We start from the raw sequence: 20531 nt of genomic DNA, 5'->3' as shown, positions 1-20531 counted from the left end.
GTTCAAGCCCTGCATCGGGCTCTGTGCTGACAGCTCAGAGCCTGGAGCCTGCTTCGGACTCTGTGTCTCCCTCTCTCTCTGCCCCTTTCCTGCTCACGCTCTGTCTCCCAAAAATAAATAAACATTAAAAGTGAATTCACATGGGGTGCCTGGGTGGCTCAGTAGGTTAAGCATCCGACTCTTGATTTCTGCTCAGGTATGATCTCACTTTTTCTGGGTTCAAGCCCCACATCAGTCTGCGCTGATGGTGCAGAGCCTGTAGGGATTCTTTTTCTCTCTTTCAAAATAAATAGACTTAAAAAAAAAATGAATAACGGGCTGAACAAAGAACATGAATCTGGTTTAATAAGTGGATTTTTTTTACAGGATGAAAAACTGTAGATTGAGACAAAGTGATCCTGAAGTTAACCTTGGGGTATTTTTTGAGAAAAATAAAGATGTCCGTTTACTATTCTCAAAAATCAGTCACGTATTTCAATTCTTAAATTGATTCCGGACAGAGATGCACTTGTCAAATTTAAGCTTAAGGCCGTTCATTTCAGTTTTGCATCTATGTGATAGCATTTTAAAACCCTGAAAATCCTTTGCGTTGATTTCCATAGTGGACATTTGTTACCACGTCACAGGTCTCCGAAAAGCAGACTCCTCGAAGAGGTATTTGCTTGCTTGCTTAAGCTGATGGCGGGGTGGCGGGGGGTTGGGGGGGCGGTTACAAACATGAATAAAATGTTGATTATGAATTGCTTAGCATGTAATAGTGAAGTCAAAACCATTCTCATACACCTTGAAGAATTAGATTTGAACTTTTTTCTGAGTATGAAAATGATAAAATTATTGGATCGTTCACTTGGTTTCTTAAAACAGCATGGTTCTTCCTGCTGTTTACTATTCAAACACTTAAGAGTCTTTTGGTAAAATACGAAACATCATCAAATTGATTTCCTTGGGTAAAATCCTTCCAAAATACAATTTGGCACGACAATTTAACTTTACCCAGTGCTACATATATGGGAAAACGTGATCGTTAGTTTACAAAAAAACAAAAACAAGGAGTCAGGTATGCACTCTACTGAGCATATTGGCTTTTACCGTGCTTTAAACATTTTAAACTAGTAACTTCCAAAATCAAAATCTTGAATTGCAAAGTTAAGAAAGCTATTTATTTTGTCAACGAGAAGACACAACTTACAAACATGTTTTAAATACAAATTTATTCTTGATGTTGGTTGCGGGTACTAACAGCAATTTCGGGTCTGTAATCACCATGATTTGTTGTTAACATAAGTTTTGTCACAGACTGTTGAATGTCTCAGATATTCTGCTGGAATGCCATTGTAAATACCTGGCTGGAAAATAGCTATGGACTGGGGTTTAAAAGTTTGAGCCAGTATTTAACCCATTTCAAAAGAGAAATGGAGAATATTTGCAGATGGTGTTGCCAATTTGCATTTCCCGCGGCACATTCTGCTTACGAAAGGTGTACCAGAACGACGGGTGCCCCCGAACACAGGGTCGTGGGCTGAGGTACTGTCCTCACCAGCCTTTTAACTAAGGCACGGCAGCTTCTCCTCGCCCTGGCATTCAGCTCTGGACATACTTCCATGTGGCACTTAAATCACGACGACGGTCACTGAGCTTTTCAACAATGACAGTCTTCACCAGAACTGTCTATGACATCAACTCGGCGTAAAACAAGTTCTCTTTATTTGCTTTAATAAAGCAAAAAAGTAATAGTGCGCGCATTTCCCAAAGTAATGGACGTACGTGCAAAACTTCCGGTTACGTGTTCTGAGGCGGGGAGGGAGTGGTAACAGGAAGAGGTCTTACTTTGAACAGCCATGTACTTCTGCCCCTTTTTGAGTTCCAAATCCAAGTGTGTCCAGTATGCCTGCAATACTACAGCAGGAGATCTAGCTTAAAATGAAACCAGCCTCTGTACTGGTTTAAGACTCAGTTTTAATTTTAAGACAATTATTAGAAAGTAGTCACTAATTCGGAAGCGCGGGAGACATCAGGGCAGCAGAACAGAAGGGTGGGATGGAGTCAGCCCTGTGGAATGCTGGACACAAAGTAATACCCACAGTTCTAAAATTCACTTTTATTGTAGAACATTAATACTCATGTACCTGCTAACCCAGTGATAATTCCTAAGCTTAGTAGTTCACAACCGTTTTAGAAAGCACATAATATTAACATTCAAATAAAGCATCGTAGAAACTTTTGTAAAGAAATGCTTACTATTTTTAAAAGCCTTGGTCCATTCTGAAAGATTAACGTTGAATTTTTAAAAATCGAAAGAGAAGAGTTTCTCCCTACAGAATAAAGAACAACTTGCTGGCATGTGTATTTTAAGCGCCTGGAATAAAATGGGCCAAATGTTCACAGGCAGTTAACCGCTTGTACGAGGACTCGTTTCGTTTGACTCAGCACCAGGTAAAAGAAGAGTAAATATGCCCTTGAAGATGTGGTTGGGTTTCCCCTCCACCTCATCGCCCCGCTCTTCCCAGCAGGCCACGGGACAGAAGCGTGCATCCCTGCTGCCCCGCTAAGAAACCAAATTGTCGTCACTGTTAGATGGCTGCCCAGCATGCAAACACAGTTCTCCTGCCAGACGACGGGGCAGCAGGGAAAGCGAGGTGTCCGCTTCTCTGATGAACAAAGAACTTCAGCAAACTCAGTTACCTTCCCGGTCCTTTTCAGCCTTTCAGGTAAATCCTTCTTAATTGCTACACCTGATTACTAATGAGGATTGTTCCCTCTGTCAAGGGAATGCGCCCCAGGCACACCTGTTCCTACTTCCTGATGACCAAGTATGCTTACTTCACTTCGGGCCGTGGCTTTGCTTTTCTTTTTGTACTTTAAGTGGTTACTCTTCACCCAGAGGTTACACACTGATCAGAAACTGGCAAGTAGGTCACATTTCTGGCAAGTAGCACATCTTTCTTAACCTGAGTAACACCCAGAAACATAAGACTGTAATGACATTTTCTGTGGACAATTCAACTTCGGTGCTTCTGCAAGAACTTCTAGGGTCACTTTCTAACATTTTCCTCAGGACACGTATTCTCAAAAGACAACATGTCATAGGAAAGTAGTATTTTCCTATATGCTAGTTTAATACAATTGTATAGCAGACTGAAAATTCTGAGTAAACTGAAGGTATGTTTAACGACAAAATAAATACAGCAAAAATGGCTATGCTTGTAAGTTTCTTAGTATAAAGGCAGCAGTGAATTTGCATCCTGAAACTAATGCGCGTTTCCAGTTGTTTTCTGGAATTTGATAGACCTAGTGTCTCACAAACCATGTACCATAATGCTAGTGATGCCGTTTTTTGGGCAACAGTCTATGCAAATTTCTCTGATGAGATACTTTCCAGAGTGACGTGGAATTTTTTTTATTAGCTTTTCCAGAAAAATAAAATTTGTATCACTTGCTCTTCTGAACAAAACTTACGTTATTTCCGATTGTTCTTTTAATTATCCTTTAGACAAATTTTCAGAAGTTAAGACATATCTGATATTTTTTAATTGCATGCCCATAGAAGATAAGTGGATAAAACACATTGGACGGAAATATGAATCTTCGTCATTGGACATATCCTTAATTTCCAGAATAAAATCAGTACAACTGAAACTAATACAATTTTCAAAAAAACTCATACATGGCAGGCTGCGGACGAGGAGCCCCTGCTCATCTTACTGGTTTTACGCACTTTTCCTCATGGAGTAACTGATGCTTTCTGGTTTGCTTGTGGAACCCTTGTTTGTAGGAAAGCATAGACATAGGGCCAGATCTTGTTGGTTTCTGTTCCGGAGAATGTTTCCAACACCCCCTTTTTCCTAAAGATGACAAACAGAAAAACACAGGTCTGACTCTTCCTAATGAGCTTTTTCAAAGTGATTGTTGTTGTTTTCTTTTTTTAAATGTTGATTTATTTTGAGAGAGCAGGGTGTGACACGGAGCTCAAACCCACGAACCATGAGATCATGACCTGAGCAGGAACCAAGAGTCAAACGCTTAATGACTAAGCCACCCAGGTGCCCCTCAAAGTGATTCTTCAAAGATGGTGATGTGAGGGGCGCCTGCCTGGCTCAGTCGGTAGAACATCCAACTCTTGATCTCAGGGTGGTGAGTTCAAGCCCTTGAGGGGTAGAATTTACTTAAAAAAAAAAAAGTGGATTTAGGGGTCTCAGTAAGTAATCTGTGATCCAGAGAAAGAGGCATTGGCTTAGCGTTGGTAAACCTAGATTTTAGTTTCAGCTGTGCCCTCTGGCTTATGGAAACAGTCACTTGAAAAATAGTAGCACTTATTTATTATGTGCTCAGTGTTTTAAATATACTGGCTCACTTAATCCTTTCTGGAGCTCAGATTCCTTTTGTTACTGATACAACTGTGTGTTTAGAAAGTAACAGCCGGGGCGCCTGGGTGGCGCAGTCGGTTAAGTGTCCGACTTCAGCCAGGTCACGATCTCGCAGTCCGGGAGTTCGAGCCCCGCGTCGGGCTCTGGGCTGATGGCTCGGAGCCTGGAGCCTGTTTCCGATTCTGTGTCTCCCTCTCTCTCTGCCCCTCCCCCGTTCATGCTCTGTCTCTCTCTGTCCCAAAAATAAATAAACGTTGAAAAAAAATTTAAAAAAAAAAAAAAAAAAAAAAAGAAAGTAACAGCCCAGATCACACACGGAGTAGCTCCCCAACACGGGGCCTGTCAGATACCTTTCCTTGCCTCTGTCTACTTCCCCACTTGCAAAACTGCTGTCTAATACTTGCTTGTGCTTCCTTCTTTTTGCCTAGTTTTATTTCTTCCTCTATGCTATCCTTTCACATTTTAGAGGAAAAGGGAATACAAAGTTTTTATTGAGCTTCCTATTGTGTTTCTCCATTTCTCCCCAGGCAGATTTGTCTGGCTTGCCATCAGACCAGCAGCCAGTGTCTGTTTACTCCTGGGGGTGAGATCAGAATCCCAGGGTTGCTCCTCAAAAGACAGACTCCCTCCAGACATGCTGGCATTCCTCTCTTTGCTTACCCTCCTCCTGCAAGAGGAAGACACGCACACAGTGTCTTCAAGGCTGAACCCTGCTTTCTTCCTGAAAACAGGATCATCGTACCTCTGCAACCTTTCACCTGGTTTTCAGAGGCTTCCCTGGGGACAAAAGCATTCCTTTCTGGATACCTCATACAATTGGCCAGAGTTAAGACTAACTTTGAGTAATTCCCACTGTTTTCTTGGTTAAGAAACATCTGCTAAGGAAAGACACTATGCAAATAGCGTAGTCTCTGCATATTAGAAGCCCTCCTAAATTCACAGGCATCTTGTCAAGCTTTCAAGAGAACAAGCTTCTTAACTGCTGTGGCCTCCTGAATCAAGCCAGTGTTACAAGTGAGTTAATTACTGAGGGCACAAGTACAGGCACCTCTTGTATACAATTGTATACAATCCTAAAGCTGTACCTTGGATGAACATGTGCCCTTTTAATTTCTATGTAATAAAACCTGCTTCAACTGTAGGTCCTTTAAAGAGTAAGAACATAAAACTGTTTGTTAACACAGACCTAATTACTCTGTAAATGTCCCACCGCCGAAAGGTTTTTTTTTTTTTTTAAATTTTTTTTCAACGTTTATTTATTTTTGGGACAGAGAGAGACAAAGCATGAACGGGGGAGGGGCAGAGAGAGAGGGAGACACAGAATCGGAAACAGGCTCCAGGCTCTGAGCCATCAGCCCAGAGCCCGACGCGGGGCTCGAACTCACGGACCGCGAGATCATGACCTGGCTGAAGTCGGACGCTTAACCGACTGCGCCACCCAGGCGCCCCAAGAGTTTTAAAAACAAATACAACTGTCAGTATTTAAAATATCAGTGCAGGGGCACCTGCGTGGCTCAGTCGGCGAAGCATCCGACTTTGGCTCAGGTTGTGATCTCGTGGTTCGTGGGTTTCTGTGCTGACAGCTTGGAGCCTGGAGCCTACTTCAGATTCTGTGCCTCCCTCTGTCTCTGCCTCTCCCCTGCTCATGCTCTGTCTCTTTTTCTCTCTCAAAAAATAAATAAACATTAAAAAAAAATTAAAAATAAATAAAAATATCAACGCGTATTGATATTCCATATACCACTCTTAGTTTTTGGTTAAGTCCAGCCCTAGTTCTGCATGCAGGTGTTTAGAAGGAAAAGCTTCAATTAATGGCAAGAGGTAGCAAGAGCCGGAAGCCTGGAAAGACCAGGTTTATCTCCTAAGACAGGGACCTGGATCCTCATGTTTCCTCTCTGCAGCTTTCCCGACCCCTCTGACCCCTCTTCCCACATCGGGAGAGAAGTAACCGGTGGTTACCTCCACGAATGGGCTCGCAGGGTTCTTATCTGCTCAGCAACAATGCCTGCTCCCTTCTGCTTGCTTTTGAGTGAATAACAAAACCCCTTTTGGGAAACACCACCTTCACCAAACCAGGTCCACGCGATTTGGGTGGGACTCTCCCCACTTCCCAGCTTCAAGAATGGACGTGACCAGGGCCAATCGGTGCCGACCAGAGGGCTTTTGCTGCCAAAGACGCTCTCTTTTCTGCTCAGTAGCTCAACTGGTAGGAGATAAGCTGGGGTGTTGAGAGGCTCACGGAGGGACAGCCCACCTGAGATCGAAGCCGCCAACATGGAAAAGCAGAGCCGAGTGTGACCGGGGCCTGAGGACACTGTCTGAACACTGGACACAGGAACTATCGTTGGACCTTGTGGTTACAATACATTCCCCTTTTGCTTAAAGTTAGTGTGAATTAGGTTCCTGACTGATAGCAGCACACAGCACGTTGCACGGTAACCACGATCTACCCAGCTCTCAGCCTCCTCCACATATGGCAGATACAGCTTCCTGGGGGCCCGGTCTTGATCCGTGTGGACCAATGTTTGGCACGGTGTCAACAGAAGGAATAATAATAGCAGCTACCACTGAGTGATTTATTAGTGCCAGGGCCGCGGGAAGTCTTCATGTGGATTCTCTCAGTTCCCTTAATAACCCTGTACGGTAGGTACTATCTACTATTGCTCTGACTTGACACACACACAGAATGTGTGCCACAAAGGTTGAATGCCTTGCCCGGTGCCACACACGCACAGCTGGTAACCAGTAGAGACAAGCTCATTCTAGGAACCACGGAGTTATGGGTAGCAGCGACCCCAGAAAGTGCCCTTGTAATTTCGCCCTCCAGAAAGTACTACTAGAATAGTCTGGAGACTGCTGCTTCCGATTTCGCTGCGTACCTGCCCCATTACAACAACACCACTGATTACACAGGGTTTACTATGGGTCAGACACAATCCTAGGAGTTGCACTAACTCACCCTTTCGACCCTCTATTCTTACCCCCATTTAAGCAAGAGGTGAAGACCAGGTGAATAAACAACGAGTGGGGGGATGTGAACTTGGGGAGTCTGGCTCCAGAATCTGCTCCAACCACAACGCTGTGCCGTCTTGACTCCGAAGCACCGTTCAGGTAGCGCGTGTGTGAAGGGAAAGGGGATGGGAGGGATCCCTCCTCCATAAGCAGAGGGAAAGCCGGACTAAGGAGACTGAGTCACAGATTTATCCAGGAGAGTTCCCGTAGGTGTTGTGGGATAGGAACTTCCTGAAGAGCGGACGGAACTGTGCGAGAATATAAGCTTTCGAAGACTGTGAGCCAAACGAGGGAGGATAGGGAGCCGCCTGAAGCTTCCGTGCGCCCTCCAGTGGCACAGGTGGCGGGCATTCCTGGACTCGCAGCCCCGGCGCTCACGGCAGCCCACCCTTTACCTGCCAGCAGAGTTCGGGCGACGTCGGTCCACTCCGAGCTCCAGGTGGGGACCGGCCAGTCTCCTCCCTCCCAAGCAGGGGCCGGCTCCAGAATGAGCGGTCACCTGAGCCTAAAACAGTCGGGGCAAGGTGCTCCCTGGCCACAGTGGCTGCTCAAATTGGTGCAGTCTTCACGACGTGTGGGGCTTTTGTCCACTGGGGGGAAAGCTGACCCCTCAGCCCTCCGTGAAAGAGGACGCCCTGCCTGTTTCCTGGCTACTGTGTGTGAGCACGCGGGGAGTCTAAGGACAAAGCCCACAGAAGGCTGGGAGAACGCCAACATTCTGTCCAGACCTCGTGGTGACCGAAGCCCAGCCTACCTCCGGGACTTCTCTGTTACACACGCTACATTTCCCCCTTACCGTTCAAACCAGTTTGAATCGGATCTTCTGGTATGTTAGCATTCCAGCTGGAAAGCATGGGTTAACTGAAAACCGACTTGGTGTTTCATCACGCAAGAGAAGCTCTGAAGAGCGACAAACTCACTGGTAATATTCCAGGACCGGCTCTGTTTGGGCTTCGTACGCCTTCAGTCTCTTGACAACCGTCTCTGGCTTATCGTCCTCACGCTGAATGAGAGGCTCTCCAGTCAGGTCATCAATGCCCTATGGAAGGGTTAGGAGAGGCTGGTACCAAACATCTCAGTTTTGAAGCATAGTTTTATAAGCAGCTAAGTGATTTTTAAACATCTGTATGCTAGTACCAAGCACAAAAGCGTGCTTTTCAGTAAACAGAAGCGAATCCAAACATAGATCGTTTTGCAGCACAGGGCCACGAGACCCCAGGATCATCTCCAGCCTCTAAATAATTTCATACGTACGCATAATGAATCAGCTATAGACTGGGAATCTCAACTGCAAACCCTCTCAAGTGGTCACTAATCCTTATCACCCCAACTCCTAACACACCGCCTGGCACATAGTAGGAAATCCGCAAATACTTCTGAACGAGTACCAAGCCCCCTGTCGCTCCTGGGGACTCCTTTCCCAACAAGCTGAGTGGACTGGACTCGTCCACTGCGCCAAGTGACCCCAGAGCGTCCCCCTGGAGCTTTGGTCAGGCGTCACAGAACTTCCGTCTGTGAGGGCAAGAGGAATCAGAGACCGTCTGCTCCGTGAGAGGCCGGGCCAGTGCCACCACAGCCACTCACCACGGTTTTGGGAGGGTTGAACTCAATGTTGTAGACTCGGCCGCTGGCGGGATGAATCCAGCGAGCAGTGAGACGCTGCTTAATGACCTCAAAGGGCACGTTCAGATTGATCACCGTGTCTATCTGATAAGCTCTGTCCAGGGCTTCTGCCTGTGGAAGTGTCCTTGGAAAACCTTTACAAATTCAACAACAACAATGACAAAAGAATAAGGGGAGGAAGGGAGTGGGGGAGGAGGGGAGAGAAGGAAGAGGATTCATTAATGTCGAACAGTCCGAAAACAAAGCAAGAATACCAGGCAGGCTGATCACAGCTGTAGGGCAATTGGGGTGACGGTTAATTCTGTGAGTCAACTCGCCTGGACCATGGGGTGTCCGGATACTTGGTCAAGTGTTACCCTGGGTTGTGTCTGAGAAGCTGTTTTGGGATAAGAGTAACATTTAAGTCAGCGGGCTAAGTGAAGCAGACTGTTCCCCTGATGTGGGTGGGCCTCGCCTAAGCCACCCAAGGCCTGAACAAACCAAAAGAGCTGACTCTCCCCTCCAAATAAGGGGGAGTTCTTCCTGCCTGCTTGCCTGCCCTGGAGTTGAGACTGAGACCTCGGTTTTTTCCCGCCTTCGACTCAAACTGAGACCAGCTCCTCCTGGCTGTCAAGCCTGCTGGCCTTCGTACTGGAGCCAGATCGCCCATCGGCTCTCTTGGGTCTCTGCACGCTCACCCTGAAGATCTTAGGACTCTTCAGCCTCCATCATCATGTGAGACAATTCCTCAAAATAAATACCTGTCTCTCTCCCCCCCCCCTCCCCCCAGACCTGAGTATCAACCTACCCTCAAGGATTCCACCACACCTCTTGCTGGGGAAAGTTCACAGCTGGATTGTAAATTACTCTCCACCGTTCCTTCTCCCTTTTGTCGTGACCCTCCCTCACCATAAAATATTCTCGAAGGAGGGGGAAGGAACGAGTCACATCTAAAGGGAGCACAGAAATCGTGTAGTCCACTTCTGTCGTTCCCTTCAGATGAACAAGCAGGTCCAGAGAAGACGAGTGGCCCAAGTCTTCAGGGTGCTGGATGGCGGCATTCAGGCCCCCTGCCCACCAGACGTGCGTCCATAGCCACGAAATGCTCCTTCTCTGCCCACGCTCCTCACTCTGGACAGCTGAGGTGCTCCCAACACCACTTACCGTCCAACAGCCAGCTGCACTGAGTGAGGTTTTTCAGCTCGTGTAGAGCCAGCCGAGTCATGACATCATCTGGGATGAGCTTCCCTTGGTCGATGAAAGTCTTGGCTAACACGCCGATTTCTACAGCAGGGGAGGGAGAGGAAACCTATCAGCAGGTGTATTTGTTTTATCCCATTCCAGACCCCCTAGGAAACCGCTAGCTAAAGAGGACCTCTGGATAGCACACTCATATGATAATGTGCATTGTCAACAGAATTGGAAAATAATCTACACCTATTTCAAATTCTCTATTATATAAAAATATATAAATGCAAATGTATAGACAGAAAAAAAAATGGAAAGCCACTTGCAACTCGTTAATAGTAGTCCTCACTGGCGCCTGGGTGGCTCAGTTGGCTGAGCATCCAAGTCCGACTTGGGCTCAGGTCCTGACCTCACGGTTCGTGAGTTTGAGCCCCGAGTCGGGTTCTCTGCTGTCGGTGCAGCACTTCAGATCCTCTGTCCCTCTCTCTGCCCCTCCCCTGCTTATTCTCTCTCAAAAATAAATATTAAACAAAACATAGTAGCCATCTCTGTGTGATATAAGTGATTTTTGTACATATTTACACTATTGGGTATTTTATAAATTTTCCATCAGAAAAAAAAATAAGAATAATAGAAATTATTTTTTAAGTTTATTGTGAGAGAGAGAGAGTGCGGGAGGGGCAGAGAGAGCTGGAGAGAGAATCTCAAGCAGGTCCCCACTCAGTGTGGAGCCCAATGTGGGGCTCAATCTCACACCTATGAAATCAAGAGCCACCCAGGTGCCCCAGAAATTATTTCCTTTTATTAATTTATTTTAATGTTTTAATGTTTATTTTTGAGAGAGACAAAACAAGCAAGGGAGGGGCAGGGGGGGGGGACAGAGGATCTGAAGTGGTCTCTACATTAATAGCATACGGCCCAGGGGTGCCTGCGTGGCTCAGTCAGTTGAGCTTCCGACTTCCGCTCAGGTCATGATCTCACAGTCTGTGAGTTCGAGCCCCATGTTGGGCTCTGTGCTGACAGCTCAGAGCCTGGAGCCTGCTTCAGATTCTGAGTCTCCCTCTCTCTCTGACCCTCCCCCATTCATGCTCTGTCTCTCTCAGTCTCAAAAATAAACATTATAAAAAAAAATTTAATAGCAGACAGCCCCACATGGGGCTCAAACTCACAAAACGTGAAATCATGACCTGAGCTGAAGTCAGATGCTTAACCACTGAGCCATCCAGGTGCCTCTATTTATTTTTTTAAGTTTATTCATTTATTTTGAGAGAGAGAGAATGAGACTGTAAGCAGGGGAGGGGCAGAGAGAGAAGGAAAGAGAGTCCCAAACAGGCTCTGCACTGCCATCATGGAGCCCGCTGCAGGGCTCAGTCCCACGAACCGTGAGATCACGACCTGCACTGAGGTCAAGAGCTCGACGCTTAACCAACTGAGCCACCCAGGCACCCCTAAAGTGACCCAGCTTTTTAAATGAACAGACTATAATGTTCATAAAAGTAAAGGTTTGGTGTGCTAGTTGCTTTTCAAATATACTTTGAAATTAAAAAATCGTGTCTACCTAAAATTATTTCTTGAATGTCAATACCGCATAAGTGTAAGTGTTTAACTGGCACTCGAGGAGACCTGAGTGTTCATCCTGGTCTCCCAGCAACTGTTGTTTATTAATGAGTGAATTCTTCAACCTCTCCTGAACTCAGTTTCTCATCTTTAAGTGAGAAGGCTGGCCTAATGTCTAAGGGTCAGATTCAAGTCTCCTGACTCCAGGGTCAGGGCTGGCCCACCATTACTACAGGTTTGCTACTGTCAACAGGTTGTCTTGTGTCTCCAGGGTCCTTATCACATCCTCTGGGCTGATTTTAAACTTTTTAAACTTTAGCTATAGGGGCGCCTGGGTGGCTCGGTTGGTTAAGCGTCCGACTCTTGATTTTGGCTCAGGTCATGATCTCACGGTTCCAGAGTTCAGGCCTGGCGTTGGGCTCCATGCTGACAGCTCACAACCTGCTCAGGATTCTCTCTCCCTTTCTCTCTGCCCCTCCTCTGCTCACACGGTCTCTGTCTCTCTCAAAATAAATAAACTTTAAAAAATAAAAATGAACTTTAGCTAGAGATGACAGCTGTAGGTTATAAAACACAGCACCCTCAGGGCGCCTGGGTGGCTCAGTCGGTTAAGCAGCTGACTTCCGCTCAGGTCGTGATCTTGTGGTTCGTGGGTTTCTGTGCTGACAGCTCGGAGCCTGGAGCCTGCTTCGGATTCTGTGTCTCCCTCTCTCCCTGCCCTTCCCCCGCTCATGCTCGCTCTCTCTCTCTCTCTCTCTCTCTCTGTCTCAAAAACAAATAAACATTAAAAAAAAACTTAAAAAACAAAAACAAAAACACAGCACCCTTATGAAATACCATATTTATAGAAACTCCACAACAGGGACTTGCTATTGGAAGGACACAAGTATAGGCAGAGATGCTACGAAACATTCATGTACAAGGATAGTCGTAATGGTATTTATTATGGCAAAGAATGGTTAACAACATAAGTGTCCAAATAACAGGGAAATGTAAAAAAATATATCATTCTTAAGACCACTTCGTGGCATGTGAGCATGCTCAAAGTAAGTGAGAAAAAAAGGTATATAAACAATCATTTAGAATGCAACAATTTTGCAAATACAATAGAACCTTGGACTGCACGTAACTTGTTCCGCGAGTGTTCCGCAAGACGAGCAAACATTTCTAATGAATTCTAACTTGATAAACGAGCGAGGTCTTGCAAAACGAGTAGTATGTGATGCCAAACGTCATATGATCACAATTGCACCCATGGTTCTTGAAATTCACTTTGATATATGAGTGCTTTGAATCGTAGGCATGTTTCTGGAACAAATTATGCTTGCAAACCGAGGTTTTGCTGGACATACAAATGCAACAGAGAAAAGAGAAAGAAAAAAGCATATAAGGCACTAAAGGATTAATTACAATTGTATCTGGGTGTTGTAATTAGGAGGATTTTAATTTTCTTTTGTATAGTCTCGTGACGTGTTTTTCTTCCTTTATAGTAAGTATAGTTCACTTCTAGTTTTTTTCAATAGAAGACAACACCTCTTTTCTGGCTCTGATCCTGTGGGAAAGATCCAATCACACACACAAAAGAGAGAAAGAGAGAGAGAGGGAGAGGAAGGAGAGAAATATTCAAAGAGAAAACTATTAGAAGAGAAACATTTTTATTGAGAATATGTTCTTAGTCCTGAGATACTGAACATCTGTAATAACAATCTCCTGAACGCCTCCCTAAGCTCCACTTTGTTTTCTTTGGTAAAGAACTGTCCTTTTTAAAGACTTATTAAAAATGAGCAGGTGCCTGAGGCAAGCTGGACGCCTTTTCCCATGATGCTCTCTCCCCTCCCTCCAGCCTCCTTTCTCCCTGTGGAGCCAGAAAGAGGACAGCAGGCCCGTCAAGGGATGTTAAGGATACACAAAGAGCAATGTTTCTTCATTTTGAAAAAAAGTTTACAATTAAGTAGAGCCAATTAAGGCTTTAAACTTAACTTGAAGAAAACTTTTATGTTTTCACAAATTAAGGTAACTTGAACTCTCTGCTGAAGGTGTTTTTTTTTTTTTTAATTTTTTTTCAACGTTTATTTATTTTTGGGACAGAGAGAGACAGAGCCTGAATGGGGGAGGGGCAGAGAGAGAGGGAGACACAGAATAGGAAACAGGCTCCAGGCTCTGAGCCATCAGCCCAGAGCCCGACGCGGGGCTCGAACTCCCGGTCCGCGAGATTGTGACCTGGCTGAAGTCGGACGCTTAACCGACTGCGCCACCCACGCGCCCCCTGAAGGTGTTCTTTAAACACATCGTTACACCTCACTGCTCAAGTTATTTTTCAGAGGCCCCCTTAAGGATTATGCCTTCCTACTTCGGATAACCTTACCCCCACTGGTGTGCCGTTCTGGAGGCTGTTTATTGTTACCTAACTACTGAAGTATGTTGCATCAAGAACATTTAGCAAGCAGGCCAAGCAATTTAACCTTATTTAGAAGCGTTAACTAATGACAAAACATTTTGTATGTTTTAAAGGATCAACGTTAGAAGAGAAAAATGAAAACAGCAATTCGCCAGACTAGGTGCTGAACAGAGAAATCCAAGAGAACTAAAAACATTGAGGTGGTTGTTTTTCTTCCCGTATTTGCCTGCATTTTGAAGCAGACAAAAATCCCACCTAAAAATAAGCTAAATGCTCATCAATAGGGGATTAAACAGACCTTAATATTCAGCAAATAGATACCTAAGTAAGCATTACAAGAATGAAACAGACTTTTATGTTTTGATGTGGAAAAACATCCTAGATATAAAGTGAAAATACGCTGGTGCAGAATACATACACAGTATGCTTGTATATTTCATAAAATAAGAGATATGTAGGTTATACACACACCTATATACACACATACCTATACACACGTATGTGTGTGTGTTATACACACACATTTCCTTTTTTTTTTTTAATTTTTTTTTAACGTTTATTTATTTTTGAGACAGAGAGAGACAGAGCATGAACGGAGGAGGGGCAGAGAGAGAGGGAGAGACAGAATCCGAAGCAGACTCCAGGCTCTGAGCCATCAGCCCAGAGCCCGACGCGGGGCTCGAACTCACAGACTGCGAGATCAGATCATGACCTGAGTTGAAGTCAGACGCTTAACCGACTGAGCCACCCAGGCGCCCCTACACACACATTTCTAAAAGGAAACACGAGATCCTGTTCCCCTGTGAAGAATGGGGCTGAGGCAGGAAATGAGAGAAGATTTTACTTTTCATTTCATGTACTTCTGTCCTTTTTCCAATTCTTCTTTTACCTCTGTAGGCATTACTTCTATAATTTTTTAAAAGCAGGTTCAGGGGCATGTGGGGGCGCCTGGGTGGCTCAGTTGGCTAAGCATCCAACTCTTTAAAAACTTTTTTTTGTTACTGCTTACTTTTGAGAGAGACACAGTTTGAGTAGGGAAGGCGCAGAGAGAGGGGGAGACACAGAATCTGAAACAGGCTCCAGGCTCCGAGCTGTCAGCACAGAGCCCGATGCGGGGCTTGAAGCCGGGAACGGCGAGATTATGACCTAGTCTGGAGTCGGGCGCTCAACCCACTGAGCCACCCATGCATCCCAGCATCCAACTCTTGATAAGGGCTCAGGTCATGGTCTGTGAATTCCAGCCCTGAACTGGGCTCTGTGCTAACAGTGTGGCCCTGCTTGGTATTCTCTGTCTCCCTCTCTCTCGAGCACTTGCTCACTCTCTTCCAAAAATAAATAGATAAAACTTTAAAAAGATGAATGTGAAAAGGAGGTTCAGGGGCACCTGGGTGGTTCAGGTGGTTAAGCCTCAGACTTTTGATTTCAGCTTGATCTCATGGTTCATGGGATCAGGCCCAAGACTGGCTCTGGGCTGACAGCGCAGAGCCTGCTTGGGATTCTCTCTCCCCCTCTCTCAGCCCCTCCCCTGCTCTGATTGCATGCATGCACTCTCTCCTCTTAAAATAAATAAACATTTTAAAAAAATAAAAGGGGTTCAAAATGAGTTTTTTGGAAAACAAAGGTCAACACCTTTGAGGAAAAAAAACTCATCCTACTGCTGACTTTTTAAAAACACCTTTCGTGGGGCGCCTGGGTGACTCAGTCTGTTAAGCATCTGACTCCTGATCTCAGCTCAGGTCTTGATCTCAGGGTCATGAGTCCAAGCCCCGTACTAGGCTCCACCTTGGGTGTGGAGCTGACTTTAAAAAGATAAGTAAATAAAAATAAAACATAAATACATAAAAGCAGGTTTCTTAGGAGATGATTTGCACTGACATAAAACTCATCCACTGTATAGAGTTTGACTGGATTTGGCACTGAGTTATCAGAATTTATCTGGCACGAGAAACGAAACTTCCGATAACTATGCACAAGAATAGCTTTCCTGTCTAAGAAATCTCTGGGGTATCAAAGATCTAAGCCAATTTTTGTGACTACAACGAGCGTAAGAAAAATACTCGGGCCTTCAGATTATGGAAGAAACGTCAGAACCAGAAAATCCCAGTGTAACAAAAAAGAAAAAAAAAAAAAAAAAAAGGAAGATCAAACCCTTCAGGTCAAACTTCAGTCCTCCAGGTTAAAGGGCACGTGGAGATCAGGCCACAGCACCCGAGGGAGCAGCAGCGACTGGAACTGGACGTGCTTCTCTAACAAACCAAGCAAGCTGTTTACTTTGATCTTTGAACTTCGAACTCGTCCTAAATTTCTAATCTCTTTCACCAATAACCCGCCGGAAGCGGCCCCCGGCCCCCGGAGGCTGGAGCCTTCGGGGCGCAATTGCTCAGCAGCTAAGATCTGTCCCGCTGGGCAGCGGGAGGGGGATGCTGCGTCCGCGACCCTGCGCCCGTAATCCCTGCACCCGCATATCCGGACCCGTATCCGGGGGTCTCGCTTCCGGGGGTCTCGCTTCCGCGGGACCCGCATCCCCGCCAGCAAATCCCAACCCGGGCCACGCCGCGCCGCCTCCGCTCCGGCCCGGGCTCCCACCTGTGCCCCGAAGCATGTTGTCTCGGAGCAGGTCCCCGCTGGAGAGGTGCTTCAGCGCGAAGTGCTTGGTGATGCGCGACGACACGGTGCCCTTGCCCGAGCCCGGCGCCCCCATGATGACCGCGCGCAGCAGCCGCGCCGACGCCCCCATGGTCGGAGGGAGCGGCCCGGGCCGCGCGCCCTGCGGAGTCCGGCCCGGCTGCGCGCTCGCCCGGGTGTGCGGTGTGCGGTGCGGGGCCGGCCGGCAGAAGGCGGGCGCGGCGCCCGGGCGCTCCCGGAAGTGAGGCGACGGCCACCGCGGCCGCCCCGCCCGCCCCCGGCCGGCCCCAGCGCCCGCCCCGCGGCTCCCCGGCGCCCCCGCCCGCGCGCCCCGCCCGCGCGGCCCTCGCCGCGGCCTCAGCGACCCCCGCCGGTGCGCCGGCGCGCCTCCTCCCCTCCCCCTCCGCCCCCGCCCCCGCCGCCGCCGCAGCCGCCGCCGCCGGGGGCCCGGGAGGTCTCGTCGGCGCCCCCCCCTCGTGCCCTCGGCCTCCCCCAGCTCCGCGCCCGTCCCGCCCCGGCCCTCCCTCGCGCCCCTCCCCACCCCTGCGCCCCCTCGCCCCCTCTCCCGGGTCTCCAGACTGTCCCCTCCTCCCCCACCCCCAGCCGGCACCTCCCCAGCTCCTCTGCGGCCGGGCGACCGCTCCTCCTCCCCACTTGCTTTTGCGCAGGTTTTAAGGTACGTTGTGCGTAGAATCACAATGGGTGACTAGGCTCGTTTCCTCCCCCCCACCACAGGAGGGGACACCCAGCCGAAATTCAGTGAGGTGCCCTGAGTCCCAGCCGTGGAGGGGTGCCTCTGATCTCCCAGGATCACGCTTTCAGATTCAGGAGTAGCTGTTGTTACTTTTAGCGGAGTCTAGAAGTGCCGGCTCCTGCACAAGCTCCATTCTCTGCTTTCGGCAACGCATTGATGCCACGGGTATTTCTTCAGTGAAGCCTCGGCAATGCGGTGTTGAACAACACGAAGTTTCTCTTCCTGGAAGTTTAAGTTTAGTGATGGGAGGCAGGTCGTCTCAAGGAAACAAACGAGCAAGGTAATTTGGGATCAGTGTTAGGAACAAAATAGAACGTGTGAAAGTGTGGAGGGAGGCTGTGTTATATCAGGTGGTCAGTGCTTTAGGAACCTTTACTTTGCAGAGATGGCTTTTGCTCTGGGTGTTGAGTTAGAGGACAGAGGGAGGAAGGCACGGTTAGGGGGCAAAGCCTTAAAACTGTTCAAATATTTCTATTCCAGGAATGGAAACACAAGACTGACTTTTTTTTTTTTTTAAGTTTACTTATTTTTCTTTTTAGTAATCTCCACACCCAAGGTGGGGCTCGAACTCATGACTCTGAGATCAAGAGTTGCATGCTGTTTTGAGTGAGTCAGCCAGGCATTGCAAGACAGACATCTGAGTGCTCATTTCACCTGTAACATGGGCCTGGAAGATTGGCATGAGTTGTTAAAATAACGTGTGTCCACTACAATGCCAGCCACAGGGTAAGTGTATCTGAGCTGGGGGACTGGATGGTGGGGTGGGGGCTGGGGGGCTGGGGGGCTGGAAGGGGAGTTTAATGGGTAGGAGGCACTGCACTTAGATGGGGCGCCTGGGAGGCTCAGTCTCTTAAGCATCCTACTTTGCCTCAGGTCATGATTTCACAGTTCATGAGTTTGAGCCCTCATTGGGCTCTATGCTGACAGCTCAGAACCTGGAGCCTGTTTCAGATTCTGTATCTCCCCCCCCCACCCCTCCCCCACTCTCAAAAATAAACATTTTAAAAAAGAAAGAAAGAAAGACAGACATTGAATAGCTTGTGATATTTATTCATGATTAAGAAAGAATGAAAACAGGGGCGCCTGAGTGGCTTAGTGGGTTGAGCGTTCAACTTAGGCTCAGGTCATGATCTCGTGAGTTCAAGCCCCGCCGTCAGGCTCTGTGCTGACAGCTCAGAGCCTGGAGCCTGCCTCAGATTCTGTCTCCCTCTCTCTCTGCCCCTCTCCCACTCACACTCCACTCTGTCTCTCTTTCTCTCTCTCTCAAAGATAAACATTTAAAAATGAAAAAAAAGGGGCGCCTGGGCGGCGCAGTCGGTTAAGCGTCCGACTTCAGCCAGGTCACGATCTCGCGGTCCGGGAGTTCGAGCCCCGCGTCGGGCTCTGGGCTGATGGCTCAGAGCCTGGAGCCTGTTTCCGATTCTGTGTCTCCCTCTCTCTCTGCCCCTCCCCCGTTCATGCTCTGTCTCTCTCTGTCCCAAAAATAAATAAACGTTGAAAAAAAAATGGTTTAAAAAATATTAAAAAAAAAAAAATGAAAAAAAAAAAAAGAATGAAAACAAATGACTTACACATTCAGTTCATGTAGTTAGAAAAAGGCCATCAAAATAACCCAAGGAAAGCCAAGGAAGGGATTACGTAAGGAAAAAGAACACAAACGAAAGGAGTGGAAAACTTACAAAACAGAAGTGTCAAAAGAAGGGAAAAGTCTGCACAAGTCCAAGTGGGGAAACACTAGAAAACCTGAAGGTGTAGAGAAAGTACTTCTAATCTCCAACGCCAGGAACATTTGAGCTTTTAGCTGCCAAAGGGCCCTAAAAGAAAATCTTGAGGAAGTTTGGCTTAGAAAAAAAAAATGTTTAGACAAACAAACAAAACAGCAGAGGAATCATCCTGTCATCGGGGAGAAAAAAAGCTGAGTGTTGTGGTCACATAACAGGCCCCACAAAGCTGTCGACTAATTGCAGCTTTGCTAAAGTTCGTTGATGACAAATGAGTAAGTAAGTGCTGAGCTGTGGGAGGTGTCTGGGCGGCTGGGCCTAACACGGGCATTTCTCCATACATAGGCATTGGCGGGGCCTAGTGCGGTAAGGGCTCTGAGTTCACGGTAATACCTCAGAGGATGTACGTGGACAAGAGATTCAGGAAGGGCTTGTGTGCTGGGGCTTGCCTTCTAGGAATCCTGCAGAAGTCAGGGTCTGAAGAAGCCCGAGATGGACCCTGTGGCGGGACGCCGGGCCGTCACAGTCATTCCGGCCTGGAAAAGCTGGGCTGGTGATGAGGGAGCATCAGGCGAGCCGAGGGGGAAGCACAAGGTGGCATCACCCCCCTCCTCCTCCCCCCCCCCACCCCAGGTTGGATACTGGTGGCATTCCTCAGGCACCTTGGCTGCCCAAGGACAAAGGGGAGGAAAGAAAACAAATAGTTAACTGATGGAGACCCCAGTCCTGCTGACGGGAGTCTCCATCAGTTTACAAATATCTTAGTAAATTCCAAGAAAAAGGCAATCTTATCAACAGCCTAATCTCCAGAAACCTCATATCCTGGAGCCCCAACGTCACCCTCCCCGTCCACAGTGATGTGGGAACAAAGGCAAGAAGGAAATGGCAGGTAAGATTAAACTTCCTTATAACCTGCCGCCCATTGGCAAATACTTGAGGCACATACAGAGTAGAACATTTCTCCAGAACCCCCCTGCTGTCCTGATGTTAATGCCTTACGAGAGGGAAAACCACCTTTGCTTGACGACAGCAAGGCCTCAGGTGTCCTGGGAGTCCTCCTTAGCACATCCCAGTCCCTCTGGAGGCCTCCCATTTGACTCTGCCTCCCCATCTCCATAGTATATAACCGGTCACTGTGCACAGCCCTCGTGCAGCTCTTTCTGCCCATGAATCCTATCCCTGTGCTTTAATAAAATGGCCATTTAAAAAAAAAATTAAAAAAAAATTTTTTTTGACATTTGCTCATTTTAGAGAGACAGAGCATGAGTAGGGGAGGGGCAGAGAGAGAGGGAGACACAGAATCTGAAGCA

General features: G+C 47.3%; 2 protein-coding genes across 3 annotated transcripts in view; one reads left to right on the top strand and one right to left on the bottom strand.

Annotated features, from left to right (window-relative positions):
• Nucleotides 1–1138: 1138 nt before the first annotated feature.
• On the bottom strand, nt 1139–16986 carry AK3 (adenylate kinase 3). Its single transcript, XM_019815521.3, has 5 exons — nt 16708–16986; nt 10143–10262; nt 8961–9133; nt 8297–8415; nt 1139–3842 (listed from the first exon to the last, which is right to left on the bottom strand). Exons 1-5 carry the CDS (start codon nt 16856–16858, stop codon nt 3722–3724), a joined length of 684 nt encoding a protein of 227 aa, XP_019671080.3. The 5' UTR covers nt 16859–16986; the 3' UTR covers nt 1139–3721.
• Nucleotides 16987–17274: 288 nt separating this feature from the next.
• Nucleotides 17275–20531, top strand: part of RCL1 (RNA terminal phosphate cyclase like 1) — a 98521-nt gene continuing 95264 nt past the window's right edge. Inside the window, exons 1-3 of one of the 2 annotated variants that reach the window (XM_045042520.1) lie at nt 17280–17422; nt 17597–17780; nt 18040–18226. The gene's annotated coding sequence lies outside the window, so the exon portion shown is untranslated. Of the gene's footprint in view, nt 17423–17596; nt 17781–18039; nt 18227–20531 lie in introns of both variants that reach the window. The other variant, XM_045042522.1, reaches the window with a different exon arrangement.

This window comes from Felis catus, chromosome D4, assembly GCF_018350175.1.
Source record: "Felis catus isolate Fca126 chromosome D4, F.catus_Fca126_mat1.0, whole genome shotgun sequence".
Lineage (NCBI taxonomy): Eukaryota > Metazoa > Chordata > Mammalia > Carnivora > Felidae > Felis > Felis catus.
Note: the sequence above shows the minus strand (reverse complement) of the source record. Positions and strands in the feature narration are given on the sequence as shown.

Bases quoted from the DNA above. Each gene is read 5' to 3' on its own strand.
- AK3 (XM_019815521.3), bottom strand. From the start codon at position 16,858: ATGGGGGCGTCGGCGCGGCTGCTGCGCGCGGTCATCATGGGGGCGCCG. The intron at 8,416-8,960 runs GTGAGTGGCTGT...ACCCTTCCATAG, and splicing joins TCAACCCTCCCAAAACCGTG to GGCATTGATGACCTGACTGG. The intron at 3,843-8,296 runs GTGAGTTTGTCG...TGTCATCTTTAG, and splicing joins CCGGTCCTGGAATATTACCA to GAAAAAGGGGGTGTTGGAAA.